The sequence below is a fragment of the Calypte anna genome, chromosome 14, assembly GCF_003957555.1.
Source record: "Calypte anna isolate BGI_N300 chromosome 14, bCalAnn1_v1.p, whole genome shotgun sequence".
Lineage (NCBI taxonomy): Eukaryota > Metazoa > Chordata > Aves > Apodiformes > Trochilidae > Calypte > Calypte anna.
Genome location: NC_044260.1, coordinates 3,995,110 through 4,015,487, shown reverse-complemented (window position 1 = coordinate 4,015,487; position 20,378 = coordinate 3,995,110). Strand labels below are relative to the sequence as shown.

The following is a 20,378-nucleotide window of genomic DNA, read 5'->3' as shown; positions in this document are numbered from 1 at the left end:
CACACAGCACTGCCCCCTCCGTGCTTTCTGTAACTGCTTTTTTGCTGTAACCCTGATTGTCTCCTATAATTTTCTGTCCTTGCTCAGAAATTATAGAGGAATGAAAGGGAGATGGGTTTCAGCTGTCAGCACTTCAGGAGAATTCAGCAGTGTTACTGGATAAAAGGAGCACCATGGGCTTTGCTCTCCAGAGGTCCCAGAAATACCCAGACATGATGCACTGCATGGTTTCAGGCTTGGTGAGAGGGAAGGCAGAAACTGGTGCCAGCCCTTGGTCATTTCTCAGCTACTGGAGCCCTTCAAGGAACTCATACATCTGGTGCTTCCCCATCTGGTCCTTTCAAGAGGCTCATTTGAGAGCAAGGTTTGTAAGGAAGAGCCAGAAATAAACAGCTTGTGATCCCATTTGTGGGGTGAGAGGAACCTAAGAACAGTATTTCTGGAGATGGGACAATCAGTGAATAAAAGGCTGATTTTTAACAAGGCTGACATTTTGCTGCATCCATTAGAAGACTGTTGTGCATTACATTGTGATTTTTTTTTTCCCCACAGCATGTGGAAGAAAGGAAAACCTTTTGAGTCTACAAAACAGTCAGCAAAGAAAAAGCCTGAGATATGCAGCAGAACAAGTGTCTCCCGGAGTTAGTCTTCTACCTCATGGTCTGTGTCCATGCAGGACCCCTTTACCCAGGGCTTCTTTCAGTTCTGTCAACCAGACAGTGGTAAAATCACCTCCCCCCCACTTAAACTCTTTAGTTTAGTGGTCCCTCTGAGATCAGTTTTTACAAACAGAAGGGCTTTTGTTTGTCAGCCCTACTCCTCTGAAGTTCTGCATGAGGTTTAATATCATCTTCTATGCCCCATCCATTCAGTCACCGTTTCTCTGGTTGCTGTAAAATGTGCTGTCCTATTTTTACAGCTCCCAGTGACTACAACCAGATATCACAGCTCAAATCCCATTCTGTTTGTGTGAACCATGGTGACCATCAGCTTTTTAATCCCCATGTATCTGCTTGGCCACCTGTCCCCTCTCAGTGCTGAGGAGTGGAGTGCTGGCTGCAGGGTGCTGTGTCCTGGGATGATGGGAACACAAACACATGATAGGCAAGCAAACACATGAACACAAGCATGATAGGCAAGCACCCTGCCACTGCTGTGATAAGGAGTGGAAGATAGTGTGTTAATATTGAACCAGGGCTGTTTCCAGGGAGGTGTGGCAGAAGCAAACATGCCAGGAACCACCATGGTGTGATGGACCACCAGGGGGATAAGAGGTGCCATGGCTCTGGTGTCCAGAAACACCACAGGTGACATTGCCATGGAAGGAAGCAGGGGTCACACTGAGTTACTCCTCCTCTGTCCAGGGTACAAGACTTCATAGTCTTTTTATAGTACCAGGGCTCCACAGAGCTCTTCAGAGTCTTTGGGTTTCCTTACTAATGGGGAAAGCAATGGCACTGCTGGTGGCAGTAGGCAGGGCAGTGTCAAAGCGGCACAGGAGATTAGATTCAATGATACATTAAAATACAGCCTCAGTAAGAACACACTCAACCATCACCCTTTGTCCAAAGTATAACAGTAAGTATAACAGCTTTGCTTTAACACCTTCATTCTGTATCAAGTTATACTGATAATGGCTGCTCAGAATTGCCCCACCTGCAGCTCTGACCTGTGGTCGCAGTTTTGGTTGGGAGGTGGAATTTTTATCAACTATGATTTTCTCAGATCTCTGGAACCAGGGAGACAGCAACCCAGAGGTAAAAAAGGAATTGTTAAAAGTTCAGCAGACACAAACTTACTTCATGGATGTGGCTCCCGCTGGGGACACTGCAGACACCAGTGCAGGGGGAAGGGAGGACAGGTAGTAGCTAACATCCATGTTCTCCTCTAAAGTCTGGCTTTGCCTCCGTTTCCTCCAGGTTTCTTTCTGAGAAAAGGAGAAAATACTGATCCACAAACCTGCTTCCCATTGAGAAATCACAACAGCTGTTAGAGATTATTGGAAAATCAAAAGGTTTATGTAAGGGAAGAATTGCAGTTAATCATGGCCAGGGCAGTTGCTACCCTGGCACCTGGTTTCTCCTCCCACCTCTCATTGCAGTTCACGATGTACACCTGGTACAGGACCCTGGGAGGGTGAGAAATGCCTTTTGGATGCAAGGATAAAGGACATCTCCCAAGGTATGGTTACTTGAGTGTGTCTTAGAGGGGAGAGATTCCATAAAATGGAGAATTAGGCTCCTGTGGCAGCTCTCAGTCCCAGCATAACTTCAGCTTTGTTCTTCTCTGTGGGTGTGGGAGTGAACCCTGGACCTGCCTGCAGCTTGGCACCCACTGCATGTATTTCATGAGGTGAAATAAACGTTTGGACAGAGGTAAAAAGTGCTGCTGGCCTTTGGGTATGGCCACGAGTGATCTGTCTGTGCTCAGTGGCAGATAATTGCAGCAGCACTTGGGTTTCTTTAAGGCAGAAAAGTGATTCCTGGTGCAGGGGAGCGTGATGTGCATGTGGGGTGCTTGGCTGGGGCTCATCTCCGCTTGGACACATGGGTTCATCACTGGGTTTTGGGGGACATGAAAGGGAACCCCAATGGATTGCATAGAGGAAGAGACTCATGGCCCTTCCCTGTGTGATGGGGACAAAGACCATGTCCTGACCCATCACCACCCCTGCCCACCAGCATGGGGGGGTTGCATACCTGTAGTAAATCTCTCCAGAGGTTTTGCTTGTATGCAGAATGCATTTTTCATGTTTCTCTGGTAGAAAGCTGGTCCCACCTGTGCGTGTTTGAGGGGAGGGGGGGACACACTGAGGTGCCTAAAACCAAACCCCAGAAGTCATGTTTTGCAACCCCACATCTGAGAGCAAACAGAAAGCCAGGGGCAGAAGAGAAATGGGATCCCATCCCAAAACCCCGTGGCTGGGGAGTACTGGCTGACCTCTGTGAGAGACTGGTGTTCACTGGGCCAGGGATTGCTCCATCCTCAACCTTTATGGATGCCCATGTCCTGGTGGCTTCCTGGGGCTTGGGGACACAAGCAGGCAACTCAGCAAAGCCACCAAACCAGGCAGTGGGACACCAGGAGAAACTGCCATCAGCTCACACTGAGTCTGATGGCCCAAGGGCTCAGCCAGAGGATGATGATGGAGCCCTTGAAGCCCTGGGTGTTTCCCAGCTGCTCTGTCTCCTCCTGGATCATGAACAGGAGGATAAGATAAATAGGGTTGGGAGGCACAAAGGGAAGGTTTATGGTGATCTGACCCTCGGGAGTGGAAAGGATGAGAGCAGGTGCTGGGCTGGGGTCCCAGGGTGGGCTGCAGGTGGTTTGGGGGGAGCAGAGCTCTGCATTTGGAAAGCAAATGTTCAGTCTGGTCTGGGTGATAATGTTTGAACTCATGGGCTATCACCCATGAGGAAAAAGAAGGGGGGAAGTGGAGGGAGGGAGCCCCAGGAGCAGCAAGAGCATCCCAGAAGGAGATGGGTCCTAGAGGAGCTGGTTCAGGAGGGGCTGGAACTGCCCAAACACCCCAGGCAGGGCCGTGGGATGCTGCAGCAATGCTTCAGGGCTCCTTGGGGGGAGGGGGAAGAGCTAAGGAAGGTGCTGCCGTTCATTCTGTGGTAAAATCTTTCATTTCATCAGTTTTAAATCCCACGAGCGGTGGAAGCTGACTTACTGCCAGCTCCCTCCAAGGTGAGAGCAGCCCAAGGGTTAAAGTTTAAGCAACTGAGCAAACGAGGGACTCCTCCTTCCTCGTCATGTGATGGCAGGCGGAGGAGGGAGCAGCTGCCAAAGGCCGGGGAGGAAATAAAAGTAAAATTATTTTATAGCAAGGCCGTGGTTTCTCAGGCGACTGTTCTCCTGAGGGCTGGCTGCGAGCTGCCATGGATCTCCTGCCCCACTTTTCCTCTGCCACTTGGGTGCTCCTGGCCCTGCTCCTCGGCCTCGTGGTGCTGTGAGTAGAGGTTGGGCCCACGGGGGTGACGGGAGGAGAACTGAGAGGCCACGGTCCCCGGGGAGGGGATGTGCCCAAGGACCTTAATTCCTATTAAAAATCTTATCCACCATCTCCTTGTATCACCTTCCAGGCGAGGGCCGGTGCCGGCGAACTGGGAGGATCCCCCGGGCCCGCTGAAGGGGAGGAGGAACCTGGGTGGGGAGGGACCTGCGAAGGAACTTGATTCTTTCTTTTTCTTTTTTTCTTTTTTCTTTTTTTCTTTTTCTTTTTTTCTTTTTTCTTTTTTTTTTTTTCTTTTTTTTTTCCTTCTCTTTTTTTCCTCTTTTTTCTCCTTTTTTCTTTTCTTTTTTCTTTTCTTTTTTCTTTTCTTTTTTTCTTTTCTTTTTTTCTTTTCTTTTTTCTTTTCTTTTTTCTTTTCTTTTTTTCTTTTCTTTTTTCTTTTCTTTTTTTCTTTTCTTTTTTTCTTTTCTTTTTTCTTTTCTTTTTTCTTTTCTTTTTTTCTTTTCTTTTTTTCTTTTCTTTTTTTCTTTTCTTTTTTTCTTTCTTTTTTCTTTTCTTTTTTTCTTTTCTTTTTTTCTTTTCTTTTTTTCTTTTTTTTCTTTTTTTTTTCTCTTTTTTCTCCTTTTTTCTCTTCTTTTTTCTTCTTTTCTTTTTTTCCTCTTTTTTTCTTTTTTTTTTTCTTTTTCTTTCTTATTTCTCACAGTAGGTCCAAAAAGCAAAATGATTCCCGTGCTTTTAACCACAGCAGGCTCTGGTTGGCGGCAAAGGGGAGGGGGTCTCCCTGGCTGGGCTCTGCTTAGCAGGACAATGGGTGATGCCCATGCCCCGTTTCTGAAGTTTCTGTTGGCAAAATTGCCCTTTTGCTTCTGTCATTCAGGGGATCTGTAGTGAGCTAGAGCAGCCCAAATTTAATTTTGCTCTTATAATTGATGTCCCTGCTCGGCTGCCTTGCCTCTTCCTCCTGAGCATCACCATAGGTTGCTGCAGGGACAGGGATGTCTCAGTTTCAGGATTTAATCCCCTGAGATTTCTCTTCAGCCATCCAAGTCTTCAATCTCTGAGCTGAGCAAGGCTCCCAAATAAAGACCTGAGGTGCCCAGGTGGCTGTTTGCCTAAGCTGGGCTGCAGCTCCTTTCAACCTTTACCATGTGCCAAAATGTACCTTAAATCATCTGGTCCCCTAAGTGATCCTGCATTTATATCCAGAAGAGAGAGGATCCTCCAGGTCTCTTGCTGATGGTCAGAAATTTCAACTTTCTCTGGGTGGCAGGAACAGCTATTGAAGGTGTTTGCTGTGCTCAGGATAAAAAGCCTTCTCTTTTCATGGAATAAAATGTCTCTCACATGCTCTTGGCTTGGTGTAGGTATGGGATATGGCCCTTCCAGACCTTAAAGAAGTTGGGTATTCCTGGGCCACGACCTGTGCCATTTTTTGGCACTTTTCTGGAGTATCGCCGGGTGAGTACTGGCAGCAGCTGCCCCACAGTTGCCTTAAATTCTTACTTATAGCTGGCACTACTTTTCCCAGCCTTTGGGCACCTCTTTCCTCAGCCCTTGATGCAGTTGCATGGAAATCATGTTCTCAGCTTGGACAGAGAACACAAAAATTACTTTTAGGGTTGGGATGACCTGAATGAGGTATGCTGTGTATTTCAGCCACTGTGTAATTTAAGTTATTACTTTCTCCCTGGATTTCTACCTGTTCCCCAGGACCTAAAGGTCTATTGGAAACAAAGAGAAAAAATATGGGAGAGATGTCTCTGACCACTGATTTCTGAGAACTGCATGTTTCTTTGTGCTTTTTGTCATCCCCATGAAAAGGCTGAATCATCCCCAGCAATGTTCCATCCAGCCACTTCTTGTCAGGCCATACTGAAACTAAGCCAGACAAAGAGATTTCTGAATAAAGTTCAATTACCAGCTTACCAGAACTTACCATGTAACTAGGTAGTAGCTGGTCCCTGGTAAGTGACTGGTATTGCAGAACAAAACATATTGGTTTCAATGAAAGAAGTTGTTCTAGTTTTGACTGGGATGGAGTTAGTTTTCTTCTGCATAGCTAGAATAGCATTGTGGTTTGATATAGGATTTGATATGAGAAGAATGTTGATAATACACTTATGGTTTTAATTGTTGCTAAGAAATCAAGGACTTTTCAACTTCCCTTGCTTCCCTTCCCATTGCTGGGAGAGCAATGGATCCAAATTGGCCAATGGGATATTCCATGTCATGGAGCATCATGCTCAGCATATAGATGAGGGCTGGCTGGGAAGTCTCTGGCTCTTTCTTCAGGGTTTCTGTCCTCTGGGACTGCTTAGCCAGGGATGGGCTGGTCATTGGTCAGCCCACGGTGAACAGTAGCACTGTGCATCACTTGTCTGTATATGCTGTCATTTTTCTTTTATTTCAATTGTTATTTTTATCTCAACTCCCAAGTCATTCTCTGCTTTTCCAATTCTCTCTCCTACTCTTCAGGGAGGACAGGGGACAGTGAGTGTGTGGCTGTGTGGTATTTAGCTCCTTGCTGAGGCAAACCACAACAGAGGTGTTTTTTAGCTTGTGCTTGCTGGGCTTACAGCATACATGTCGTCTATTAATAATGGTTTAGTTGATGCATGGTGAGTGTTATTTGTCCCATAAGTTTCATCCTTATGTGTAACATCAGTTAAAACCTTAATGGAAACAAAGCAAAACAAAAAAGCCACCATCACTTCAGTTCGGTAACTGCAGTGGAAGATCTCATGAGAACAAGGCAGTAGCAGCTCTAACTTACTGAGCTGAAGATTAAAGGATGCCCTGGGATCCAGTTCTGCCTGCTAACTCTGCTCATGGTAAAACTCTGTACCCTGTCATACCTTGTTTTCATTATGGTTTTAGCTCAGGTTGGCTAGTGGAAGTTGAAAGTGCTGCTTTTTTTTTTTTTTTCCTTTCTGTTCTCTTTTTTTCTCCCAGTGAAAATGTCCCCTATGAGTCTACATGACTCTTAAGAACTACCATGGCTCCCACCCCCCCCCAAATCTCTGCCACTTACAATGGATCTGTGGGATGCACTGTGCTGCCAGCTGTGACCTGCTTTGATCACTCTTCATTGGCAAACTGTTCATTTCTCCTTTCTTCTCTTGCAGGGAATCCGGGATTTTGATGAGATGTGCTATAAAAAATATGGTAAAATTTGGGGGTAAGTTTCTTTTTGCAAAACAAACCTGCCTATTCGAGGTGTTTTTGCAGCCCCAGAATAGGATGGTAAAAGGGACATTGCCACCAGGTCTCAGCACTGTAATTCCACCAGTGACAGATTGGGAAAATCCAAGTTCACCACTGGGAGAGCCTCCAGCCATCTCTCCAAGGCTTCTCTCCTGCTGGGATTTCAGTACAGTGCAGGGCTGGGATGGTGGCAGCCAGTTTGTTTGCATAAGCTTTGAAAATAACCTTTTTATTTTTTTTTTCTTTCCCTTGGGAGCATTAAAAACTAAACAGCAGTGTTAGTGACCTTGGGGCCAAGAAAGCTGCACCACAGAGCCCTGGGAGCTCCCCTTGTCCTCCCAACACCCATCAAATCAGTACAGCCATCCCTTTATCTCTCAGCTCCAGATGCATTAGTGAGGGAAGGCACCAGCCACTTCCCAGCCATGCAGCCTGCCTAGAAAACTCCACTGCTTGGTGTCAAACTGAGCCTCATGCCTTTGAAGCTGCTCTTGTGGCTGTCTTGAGCAGAAAGCAAGCTGCAGGCTGCCATGATGTTTTTCATCTTGTTCCCTGCTTCTCCCAGAGCTGGGGCACAAGCTACCTTTCAGCCTGCCTCCCCACTCCCTGTATAGTGCTGGTTTTGTGCATGAGCTTCTTATCATGCTTCTATTGAGAAGCTCTCAAACTTGAAGCAAAATTGTTGTGCAAAAAAAAAAATCCCAGGGGGCTTTGTGAAACCCAGTGCATTTTTTTTGAAAAGATTAAATGTTCTCAAGCCTCTTGAAGATGGCAGCTTCCCTCAGCTGTGGCCCAAGGCTCCCTGCCCTTTAGCCCACACCATGGCTTTTAAGTTTTTCTGTCTCAGTTGATTGGAAAATGGAGGAGACTGATGAGTTTTTCCTCTCTCATTGCCTTTTAGGCCAGACAAGGAAATCTCTACCACATAGGTAGGCTGTTTGGTGTGGATTTATTGACTCCAGCCACCAACTGTGGAATTAGAGCTCAGACAGCCCAAGTGCAGGGGATCAACATTGTGGCAAAAGCTGCCTTTTATCTAAACCCACACTGCTTTGGCAACTCTTTTAATACTGCAGACAATTGCTAGAAATGCTCATGCTGTCTGTTTTTGGCACTTTCTTTCCCTTTGTCCTGGTTTACTACATAATAAAATAGTTTCAGCCTCATCCCCGTGGCTGTTTTGTCAGAGGAGACTCATATGCTCCAAACCCTTTGGGCTCCAGCAGTGTGCATGGCTCTGGCCCCAAAGCAGGCTGCTTTTTTTTTTTTTTCCAACTGACTGCAAGCAATGAACTGATTGTGAGTTTCTCTTGGCTTAGGATTTATGATGGCAGACAGCCTGTCATAGCTGTTCTGGACTCTGTCCTCATCAAAAACATCCTGGTGAAAGAATGCTATGAGATTTTTACCAATCGCCAGGTAAGTATCCAGTCCCATGCTTTGCTCTCTAGTACAGATCAAGTGTAGCAAGAAAGAAAGTTTCTTCTTGCTTTCTGTTCCCTTTCTCTGAGCCCTTCAGGAAGTAGTTGCTCTGTTTTGTGCCCCAGTTTATTGACATTTATTATCAACAACAAAACTGGTAAGGAGCTGTAGAGGGCACGCTGGCTGAGATACTGGGACATCAGCCTGGATTTACCCTAGGACTGATACCATTTGTGACTTTTAACACTTTTGTTTCCTATTCTGTTGTTTGCTGGTTGAGGTAGAGCTAATATGACTTCAGGGACCAAGTCAATGTGCTGTGGTGGATTGGGTTTTTTTTCATTTCATGTGCAGAGGGCTGAAAACCCTCACCTAACTCTCTGCATAACCATATTGCTTTTGCTGGAACCTTCTCCTTGTGCAGAACCGTGGGCTGAACGGGCTCCTGGATTCAGCCGTCAACATGGCTGCAGATGAGCAGTGGAAAAGGATTCGGACAGTGCTGTCACCACACTTCACCAGTGGGAGGCTGAAGGAGGTAAAGCAGAGGCCACTGGTACCTTGCATCAATGGCTGGAGGAGGACTGGGCCATTTCTGAGTACAGACCTTGCCTTCAAATGGGGAGTTTGTCCCTTTTGTCAAGACCACAGCCATTAGAAGCATGGTTGCTGTCTGCCATCATTGAGAGAGAGTCAGGTAAAGGCTATGGGGGATGAAATGGCACCCAGGGTGTTGCAGGTTGAGGCTGTTGGCGCTCTGACATGTATTTTCTTCTTCCTGTGACATGTATTTTCTTCTTGCTAAGTACATTGCTCACACTATGGGTGCCTGTTTCTCATATGCTCAGGACCCATGTTCTGGAATGAATGCTTAGCTGGAATGGGAGCTACACATGGATTTGGGGAAGAGAACTTTGCTCAGTTGTAGTCAAATGAGTTATGTGGACTAGTTATTGATAATCCAAGGTTTGGAAATGGTACTTTTCCTTGCCTGCCCTTCCTCCTCCAGCCAAAGATGTGGGAAATTGCAGATGGCAGCATGGAATTGCCCACCCTTGGTCAGCAGTGCCTTTTGCATTGGTTTGCATTTCAGATGTTCCCTATCATTGATCTTTACAGTGAAAATTTAGTGAAGAACATTGAGAAGAAAGTGGCTAACAATGAGTTCGTGAACATGAAGGAGTGAGTAACTATGTGGGGTTGACAGGGAAAAGTTGGTATTCTGTGTGGGGAGGGGGCTGTTTCAGAGAGCCTTTTGGATGCTGCATCATGGAAGCAAACTCTGTAGTGGCTGTGGGTTTGCTGTGCTCTGCTTTGCTCAGATGGAGTATCACTTCTGTTCCCTGTGTCATTTCACTGGAGATGCGTTTTGAGGAAGATGTATGGGCCCATTTTAGAAGCCTTGCAAGACATGGTGTTTCTGGATGCCATTTTTGCAATCTCTTACAGGTGGAAATCAGAATACAATCTTTGTTAGCATAGACTGCAGTTCACTGCTTTCCATCTACAGCCTAATTTTTTTTACACCCAGAGAATGAACTGGAGAAGCTTGGACAAATATAATGAATGGCTGCTGCCAACTCAGGACAGGACCTACTATGTTGGGACTCTGCACTGAGACCTTGATTAAAAGAGGTTCCCTCTCTCAAGCCTTGTTCCTAGAGGGGCTGTTATTCACTACTGTGGTTGTGTTCATCCCATTTATTCTCTCTTCTTCTCTACCTAGCATTTTTGGAGCCTACAGTATGGATGTGGTGACCAGCACTTCTTTCAGTGTGAATATTGACTCCCTGAGCAACCCCACTGACCCCTTTGTCACCAACATCAAGAAATTTCTCAAATTCAGTTTCCTGAGCCCCATTTTTATGCTCTTAGGTATGACACACTTCATCTCATGCAGCCCTGAACTGACATCAGAGAGGGTGACCACCAGCTTTTTCTGGTAGCTCCTTTAGTAGCTTTCAGTCCTCTTTTCCCTACTCAGAGTGGTCTGTACTGTGCAGGGTTACATTCCCCCTCAGGGAATTTCCTCAGGGAAACCACACTCAAGGTTTGTATAGCACAGATGGTTCTTTGCAGCACCCTTCCAGAAACAGAGACCCTGTTTGCAGAGATGTGATGGAGAGCTGCTCTGTCATTTAATGTGGCATTATGCTGTACAGTGATAAATGGAGAAAATTCTCAAGGGCTATTGCATGCAAGCTGTGGTTAGGTAAAAGGAGAGCTGAAGGCAACAAAAAACAATCTGGGGGGTCAGAGTCCAGATTTACCCCTCTCCTTTCTGTGCTTTGTGCCACTTTCTAGTTCCTTGGGTCCCCTTGACATAAAATAAGTTGTTCTTTTATCTCATTTTAGTGTTGTTCCCCTTCGTTACCCCAGTGCTGGAAATGATGAATGTGACTCTGTTGCCCTCAGAGGTCATGGTGTTCTTCAAGAATGTCTTCCAAAAAATGAGGGAGGAACGACGCAAGAGCAGTAGCATGGTGAGTCCAGTCCAGGTGGCTTTTTGTCTTCACTGTGCAGTGAGGGGCCCTTCTGAGTGCAGGAGGGACCTGGTGGTGTCTTCAAAAGCTGTAGTCTATCTCCTAGTCTCCATAAAAGCTCCCAAGATCATCAAATGTGGAGAGGGCACAGAAACATGCCCTACCTGGACTTCCATGTGGAGGAAGTATCTGTGTTTTGTCGAAGGTCTCCAGTCTGAACTTCAAAGTGCATTGAAGCCATGATCTGCCCCTGGGACTATGAATGAAGCAAGTGTCTGAGCAAGGAGCTTGTGCTGGTCCAGGTTTACCTCCTCCCTACCCCTTCTTTGGGGGTAAAAGAAGTCCCCTTCTCTGACTGCCTCTGTTTCTCCACAGGACCGGGTTGATTTCCTGCAACTCATGATTGACTCTCAGAACTCACATGACAGCTCCAAGTCTGCTGAGACCAACTCAGAAAAATGTATGTCTTGAGATCTGTCCTTCTCTCAGTATAAAGCATGGTAGTTCCTCATGAGGTCAAAGGAGGGATGTAGGAGAGCATTTTAATCATGAATCATACAGGAGATTCAAGGGTTCATTAGTGAGGCTATAATAACTCTTGTCACATATCAGTTATATTTTATTATATTCCATTTTCTGGGATAAATCCTGAGGTCTGTTTGTGCAACAAAGAGCAAACAGAATTAATATCTCCTTACTCCCATTTCTTATTTTATCCTCTCTGATGGCCAGCTTGTTGGCTGCACTTGATAAAACACACCAAGCACCCATGTTGCACATGCCTTGCTCATCTGTCAGCTCAGCTCTGTTCCTCATCCTGGGTAAACTTTTAGATTTAGAAAATAATAGCCCAGCCAAGGCATAGTCCCAGTCAGTCAGGGCAGGATGCTTGTAAACTTCTGAGGTGCCAGGACTGTGTTTGTGCAGCACCTGCACTGCAGGCTCCATCACAGCAGCAGTACCAGCCTTAAACCCTGAATTGTCACTGCTGCTGCCACTTTGTGCTCAGGGCTATTAATCTCTCAGCAGCACAAGGCTCACCTCATGGATTAGAGTAGCTGCTGGACATCTCTGTAGTGAAATGAGGCAACCAGGTGCCACTAATTACCAGGTAGTGGGCATGAGCTTGTGTCAAGCCTCACCTTTTATTGGCCCCCTAATCCTGCTCATGCACAGTTGGGGCCCGCCCTAATCAGGCACAGGTGGGCTTAAGCTCATTCCCACTACCTGGTAATTAGTGGCACCTGGTTGCCTCATTTCACTACACATCTCTTCATCTCTAACTTTTCCTGGCACGTGCTCCTACTTTTTGTTTTTTGTTTTTTGTTTTTTGTAAGAAGGCTTAGGCTGTATGTCCCTTGAGGTCACACTGCTGATCTTGAGAGCAGTTTTCTGGTGGTACAGCAGTGCCAGACCCCCCTCCTTTTTGGGACCAGAGGATTATCTGGATCTTTTGTTTACCAAGTGTTAAGGAGTTACAAATAGTGTTACCTAGATTGATGAGTGGGATCTTGAATTCCCAAGAGTTAATTGTTGTAGGTTTCAGGTTCTTACATGGGCTTTTATGTCTCTTTTCAGCACTAAGTGATGAAGAGATTCTGGCCCAGGCTCTTATCTTTGTCTTTGCTGGTTATGAGACCACCAGCTCCACCCTCAGCTACATAGCATATAACCTGGCCACTCACCCTGACGTGCAGCAGCGACTTCAGGATGAGGTGGATGCAAACCTGCCCAACAAGGTAAAGGAGGCTGGGGAGATGCTGGGTTGTTCCCACCTGTGCCTTGTAGAGCCAAAAGCCAGGTTGGAAATAAATCAGAGTAGAGGAGGTGCTCTCACTGAGATTTCTCTTCCTTTGGTCTCTCATTCCCCAAAGGGAAGCTTTGAGGGGTGGAGGAGGTTGGGGTGGGGACTGAATGCCCTGTGTTTGTTGCCATCCTGATCTTCCTCCTCAGGCTGCTCCCACCTACACCACCATCACCCAGATGGAGTATCTTGATATGGTGGTGCTGGAATCCCTCCGGCTCTTCCCTGTTGCTGGTCGGATTGAGAGGGTCTGCAAGAAGACAGTGGAGATCAATGGTGTGACAATTCCCAAGGGTGTGGCAGTCATTATCCCAACCCACGTGCTCCATCGTGACCCAGAGTACTGGCCAGAGCCAGATGAGTTCAGGCCTGAGAGGTGAGGCCAACACAGGGGGAATGGCTGCACGCTCAAGTTCAAGCCTGGGAGTAGGAATGGCAGCAAAAGTGGGGAGTGGATGATTATGACATTGAAATGAGGCATTTATCATTGTCTGACATCTCGTCCCTGCATTACCGTGAGGAGAGTTTTATGATCTACATCCATAAACTGTGCATGGAATTTAATTAACTATGTTGAAGGGAACGACAGTGAGAGCAGCTCCCAGCAGCTGTAACACTGAGGGGTTTATGGGCAGATATTAAAACAAGAGCCCTCGGGTGACTGGCACGATGCCCTGCAAATCAGCAGTGGAAGGGCAGAGGCAAGTAGGAAATAAAACTTAATTTTTCAACTCAAGCTATGGAACAGTCCTTGCTTAGGAGTTTCTGTCAGACCCTTGGAAACGAGGCAGACCTGGGAGGCCCTGGGCCTGCTCATCTCCAGGTGGCCATGAAGATGTTGAGTCCTGGCCCAGAGGGATCAGGACTGGATCTGTGCCCTTGTACCAGGAGTTGAAATGCCTCTGGAAGCTAACTCTGGAGTGGGAATGAGTTGGCTTTTGGGGCAAAGCATGGCAACAGCACTAAGTAGAAGTTAGGGAGGAAGGTGGGTGCTACTGAAAACACTTGTGAACCTCTGTGGTCACCTTATGTTGAGTGCAGGAGTAACTATTCAAATCTATTCTGGTAGTGGTTATGTTACACCAGATGTTCTGGTAGCTCCATCCTTACTCTGGTTGACAAAGCAGGCAAGGGTGAGCTGGTCAGGAGCTCTGTAGGAATCACTTGCCTTGCTAGGAGTGCATCAGAGAGCTGGTGTCTCAGTTGTGAGATACTTCACTGCTGACTTTGGTGTGGCTGCGGTTTGTACTTTGACCTCATGCACCCTGCATGAAAAGATTGCTGACGTGAAAATTAACTGATCACTAAGAAGTATTCCTGAAAATGCTCAGTGGCAGCTTTCTCTGTGAAGCTGATTGTTCTTCCCAGTTTGTCATGATGAGGAGAGGAAGGGCTGGCATGCTTCAAAAGCAACCCTGCCTTTAGTCATGCAGGGTGAGAACATCTTTGTGTTCACTCAGTCCTTTGATCTAAAGGGAAGACATGAAGCTGCATACCTGTGTGGTGTAGGGTTTGAAATCTGGGATCAGTTTTTGAGCTGAGAAGGAGTTCTAAGAAAAGAGTAGTTATGAAATCCATTAGCATATTTCAGCTATTCTCTCTTCACCTGATGAACCTGGAGTTGCACAACCAACTCCAAGCACCAGGACAAAAGCAAGAGTCATAGGATAGCTGTTAAGACCAAAATAAGGGATTTAGCTGCCTTCTTCTAAGAAAGACAAAAAGCTTTTGAGTTCTCAGACCCCTCATCACTTTCGATCTGAAAGGTGACCCATCCTGGAGCAGCAGCTCTTTCTAATATTTTGTTGTTGTTGTTGTTGTTGTTGTTGTTTTAATCAGGTTCAATAAAGAGAGCAAAGAGTCTTTTGACCCCTACACCTTCCTGCCATTTGGGGCTGGTCCCAGGAACTGCATAGGAATGAGGTTTGCTCTGCTGATCATGAAGGTGGCTGTGGTTGTCCTGTTGCAAAAGTTCTCGTTCAGAACCTGCAAAGAGACCCCGGTGAGGATATGAGTTTGTGCATTTCATTAGCTGCCCTTTAGTCCCACTGAGAGGGGGCCCTGCACACTCTCTTTTCATTGATCTCTTTTCAATGATCTTTTCATTGATCAAAGAGGGAACTGTCTGCCATGCACATTAAATCCTTCTCTTCCCTGAGGACTTCAGAGATTGTTGGCTTCAGAACCTCTGAACCCTGTCTGCAGACTTGGGTTTTACTACTTTGCTGCAAGATCAGAAGGAAAGATTTCACTGTGGATGAGAGAGGCATGGTGGGAGCAGCTGTTTAAATCTCAGTTCATTTCAGGGCTCCACCACAAGTTACTGATACATTTTTTTAAGCTTCTACAGAAGCAAATTTAATATTGGTGGAATATGTCAGGCTGAAATCTCTGAAGTCCTCATTCTCTCCTAAGCTGTGGGTGCTCAGTCCCCCCTGGGGCACTGCCTGTCTGTCCTTACCTGGCTTTAAAAGACTCTGCTCTAGAGAGCAGGAAGGGAATATCTCCCCTAGCCCACTCCAAAGCCCCACTTTGCAACACAAACATGGCTGTTTCCTCTGCGAGATCCCAAAACACCCAAAATTCATCTCTTAGGGGCCACCAGGCAGTCTCTAAAAGTGAAACAATTTTCAAGCAGGTGCAGTTTGAGCTGAATTTGAATTGAGGGGACCTTCTCCTCCTTTGAGGTTTTGCAGGATCCCACCAGATTTTGGTATTAATGCTGCATAGGGTGCTGATGGGTCAGGCCCTGCAAGATGGGGCTGTTAGACATGAAATAAATGTGATGGCTGTTGAAAATCATATGTCAAGGAATCCCTCCTGAAAATGTGGCAGCTCCCCAAGACTCAGAGGCACGTAGCACTGTGTTTGGTGTCAGCTTCCAAGCCCAGCCCAGGTTTCTGCATTGACTGCTGCAGAAAGCATTGCCATTAATACATTTCATTCAGAGAGCAAGCTTGGGAAATCAGAGCAGTGGGGGCAGCAAGTGTATTCAAAGGACATTTGTTGTAAGAAACAGAAAAATCCTTAATATTACTTGGCGCGGGTGCTCAACTGGAATCTCTGCAGATTCAGATGGCAACTCAACTAGTAACCTGGAGGTGAAAGACTGTAATAGTCCATTAACAATGCAGTGACCTATCCACCCTCCCCCAAGTCTAATGACATTTTTCTAGTCCTCTGCAATCCATAAAATTGATTCTTTTTATAACTGCCTTTAATTAAAAGGAGACATGTTAAATATGTATTGTATTATTGGTGCCCGTAGGTTTATGGGGCTCTTTTGGCCCTTTTTTTCTACAGAAGATGTCATATATAGCAGATCAGAGTAGGAGGGAAAAATTCATGGCAGAGAAGTGAAGGAAACAAGAATAAGCATGTGGAAGCTGCAGTCCTCTCCCTCTCACTCCTCCACTGATGGCACACTGGGCTCTGAGCCACATTGCTTACATTTCCTGAAACAAAGCTTACTGGGATATGGGGATTTTCATGTATCTTGTCAGGCTAGGGGGGAGGTGTGTGTGTGTGTGTATTACCCTTGTCCTGATGGGGAGAAGGAGAGCTGGGGTCCAAGCAGCACTGAATTAATGGAATTGAAACTTGGTAAAATATTCCTTCCGTGCAAGCTGACTCCCTCTGACACCAGTTTTAAATGTTCTTTTGATTGAAACTTTCAGCCCACCCCAAGGGAACCCACAGCCTCTCTGTGTGAGGATGCTTCTTCTTTTGTATGAGCAGCTCTCTCAGTTTCATCCTTCCAGGAGATCTTATTGTTCCTCCAGCTCCCATTCTGAGGTAGCTCCCCTTAGCACTGACACACTTCAGCTTTAAACAAAATGCCCCTCCTTAGCTGTGGCTTCCTTAGATGGAGTTTGGCTGCTTTTCCTTCCACATGTAGCTTGTTGATCAGTGCAGCTCTTCCTGCCTTGCCATCTGAAATTGCCAGAAATTCACCAACCAATTTATTCAGGAGCTGAGAGCTATTAAATCCCAGCTCGTAGCTGTTTTGCATGAGCAGTGGTGATAATCCTGCCATAAATACATCTGTAAGTTGGAAAAATGCATTGAAAACAGGGTGGCTGAGACATAGGTGGGCTGTAGGGGTCCTGTTAGTGTCATGACTGTCCTTTTTCCTAGCTTACATGGCTATTGTGTTGTGTTTTTTTTTTCTCCTGTACAAGATCCCACTGGTTATGGACTCAAAAGGTTTCCTGCAACCCAAGGATCCCATCGTTCTCAAGATGGTCCCCAGAGCTGATCTGGAGAAGTGAAGGAAACAAGAGCAGATCAGAGACTCTTTGTTGGATGGTGCTTTCTTTAACTCTTGAGATAATCCCAGGCTGATAACGTGTGTGGTAGGAGTGTCAGTGGTGTAAACCCCATCTCACAACGGGGCACTATGGGTTTGGCCCAACCTAATTACATGATTATAATCCTAATGAAAAGTAGCTTCAGGTCCTGCTGTCCTCCATCACAACAGGCATTTTGCAAGACCATTTGCACTCAGGTTATTTGGACATTTGCTTTTTTTCTCTCCCTCTGAAGAAGCACTTTCTAAGCAATTTGCTTCCAGGCACTGTCAGTCTCTTCTAGCAGTGTAATTTAAATCAAGATAGGGAGAGCAAATTGCACATAGTTAAGCAATGCTGCCACTGCTTCTGCCTGCTGGGTGATTCTGGATGTCTTCTGGTTTGATTCCCTGAGAATGCAGAGTTGTCCAGGGCTGTTTCCTCAGCTGTGTGCTATGACCCTGACAAGTGCTAAAATAGTCAAAAAATGAATGCTTGCAGCAATTTTTCTGATGCTGATATGGTTAGATTTTTCTTATGATTTTGGAAGGCTTTTGCATGATTTTGAGTGCAGATGAGTTAACTGGAGGAGCCCAGAGACAAGCAGTTACCCCTAATGACTGGAGATTTGCAGAGTGGGAGAGAAGTGCCCCACATGTTTTCTCATTGTTTGCTTATTTTACCACAGGCATTCAGCCATCTCCCACAGAGGGTATTGTCAACCATCTGTACTGCTGTCGTGACACCTTTTAGTCTCTGATTTATTTTGTTTAGCCCATTGTAAGACCACTTTAACTGATAATGCAAACAGGGTGCAGCACTGAGTGCCTTCAGATGTCCTGGAGAGTCCTAGTCTGGATGAAAGGTGTTGCCTTGGGTTAATGATAGCTGGAAAGTCTTGCTAGACTTGGTCATTTTTGTGGATTCCAGATGATCTTGTATGCTTAAGTTTAATGTGACTCCTCCAGAAATTGCTTCTGCAGGTGCTAACTGCAATTAAAAACTCATTTACCTCTTCTGTATCCAACTGGTGCCAGTCTCTGATTCTGTTCTTTCTGGATGGAGTGAATCCATCCTTAGGTTTCATTGGCCAGACAAGGATATAGTCTCACCACCTCTCCCAGCTGGGCTTCCTCACTTCTTTGGTGGGATTCTCAAAGGGATTCCCTCTGCCTCAAAAATCAGTGCCAGAGAGTGGAGAGGGAGGTCCTCTCACAGTTCATTCTTCCCTTATAGCACCATGAATTCCTGAGGGTGTGGTTTTGCTAATCTCAAGTCAACCTTTGTATCTCTGTGGAAGCAGAGGGGTTTGAATCCAGCATCTGCTCCTTGTTGCATGGTGCAAAGTCCTCTCCATGCCCTCTCCTAAGCATGGACCTGCTTCAGTGCATCCTTCCAAAGGAGGATGTCTTCTGCTTCCAAGTTGTCAAGTTGGTCACATATTAACCCATCACTACCATATCTAGTGCTGCTTGCACACCTGGAGGATGAGAACTTCTCTCTTGAATGAAACCAAGGCAATATGCCATGGGTAAGAACTGCTTCTGGAAATGTATTTAAACTGCCCCAGTCCAAAACAAATGGCTGAGCAGAGCCATTGATGGTGGGAGGTGTTTTCCATTGCAAAACTGAGCTGAGGAACTTTAGTCACTAGATGAGCAGGATTTGCATCTCTTATATTCTTACATAGCTAGAGATGATTATATATTATTTTATGTGTTCTTTCTGTATTGTTGAGGAATTGAGTGGAAAACCTCAAAAGACCCATAATAACTTTTCTTCAGCAGATAAATTCCCCAGTGAAAGACAGCCTTTCCAGGAAGTGTAAGGGGAAGAGTAAAGCTGCTTCTCTAGACAGTCACTGATGAGCTGGGAGAGAAAATTCCCAGCAGCTTGGACAGCCATGGCTTCCCCTTCTGCTTTTGTAGCCTGCATCTTCTGCCACCCATGTACAAAAGTCACAGTTTGTTTTCAGCTCTTTTTAAAGCCATGGCACTGAGCTTGATGGTGATGGCAAATCTCAGGGGAGAAGGACAAAATATAGAAGCAGTCAGACCTCTGGAGAACAAAAAGCAGAGAGGTGACTGCACCAGCACAGCGGTTCACAAAAAGGGGCATGGAAAATCCTCAGGTCCCTGCCTTGAGAGATGACTGAGGAGATGAGGGTGAAGGGGTCGTGCACAGTGTCACAGGTCAGGGATGGATTAATAACCTTGCTGGAGTAAAGGCCATAGCTTTCCTGGGGGCAGCAAGAGAAGAGTTTTGCCTCCCCACTCCCACGCCTGCATTGGAATTAATCACACACACAAATGTCAACACTACAGACAACATCCTTCAGGATAATCTCCCTCACAAAGCTGCTTAACATTTTGGTAATACACAGTTCACTTGCAGGTGTCAAAGGATTTCAGCCTCCCTCATCTCTCTTTAAAGGCATCTCCATCTGCCAGCATCCCTTGCCCATGAAGGGAGTGGGTTGGCTGCTGCATACCCAACAGAGAATCCCATTTCCAGAGGCAACCAGCATAACCACTCTTCAACAGCTGTGTGCCTCTGTTTACCTGCAAGTAATTTTCTTTTTTCTTTTTTTAGTGATTTACTTCTTTACTTGCAATAGGGACCTTTGGTGCGTATCAGGCTGTGCTTTGATTTGGCTCACAGCAAGGACACAGAGTGAGCAAATGGGTTTCCTTTTGGATGATACTAAAGCAGAAGTGCTTCAGGAGCTCATCTAATGTGCTTCAGCAGCTGAGAGCTTGAAGTAAGGCCTCTACTCCCCCTAAAAAACCACAGAGGATAAATATAGGGCCTTCAGCATCAACTCCTTTACTATGTGTATCCCCCTCCCACAGCAAACACAGCTTCAGATTAGAAACAGACCCACTATCAAGCTGCATCATGCAAGTCTGGCCCCTTTCCCTTCATTAGGCTGGTTTCAAGGGAGAGAATCCATGGTGGCACTTACTGAAGTGGTGTCACTACCAAGGTTCACATGCTTGAGTGGTTGACACTGGGTCCTCTCACATCCCTGTGTGAGTGGGAGATCCAGGACCAGTCCTGGATGGTGTTTTTCCTTGCACCAGTCTTGCATGGATCTTGTTCATATTATTGCTGCTGGTGCTGCATGGGACCTGATGCTGGAGAGACAGACCTTGAATCACCCTTACTTGAAAGCTCAATTTGGTTAAAAATCAATGGAATAATCAGCCCACAGAGTC

General features: G+C 46.0%; 1 protein-coding gene across 1 annotated transcript; it reads left to right on the top strand.

Annotated features, from left to right (window-relative positions):
- Positions 1–3,770: 3,770 nt before the first annotated feature.
- LOC103532749 (cytochrome P450 3A24) lies at positions 3,771–18,187 on the top strand. The gene is made up of 13 exons (XM_008498540.2): positions 3,771–3,955; positions 5,323–5,416; positions 7,084–7,136; positions 8,482–8,581; positions 9,009–9,122; positions 9,678–9,766; positions 10,311–10,459; positions 10,940–11,067; positions 11,443–11,527; positions 12,646–12,806; positions 13,021–13,247; positions 14,711–14,873; positions 17,053–18,187. Exons 1-13 carry the CDS (start codon positions 3,885–3,887, stop codon positions 17,140–17,142), a joined length of 1,524 nt encoding a protein of 507 aa, XP_008496762.1. The 5' UTR covers positions 3,771–3,884; the 3' UTR covers positions 17,143–18,187.
- Positions 18,188–20,378: the final 2,191 nt, after the last annotated feature.

Coding starts and splice junctions, on each gene's coding strand:
- LOC103532749 (XM_008498540.2), top strand. CDS start 3,885: ATGGATCTCCTGCCCCACTTTTCCTCTGCCACTTGGGTGCTCCTGGCC. Junction 7,137..8,481: donor AAATATGGTAAAATTTGGGG/GTAAGTTTCTTT, acceptor CTCTTGGCTTAG/GATTTATGATGGCAGACAGC. Junction 9,123..9,677: donor CCAGTGGGAGGCTGAAGGAG/GTAAAGCAGAGG, acceptor TTTGCATTTCAG/ATGTTCCCTATCATTGATCT.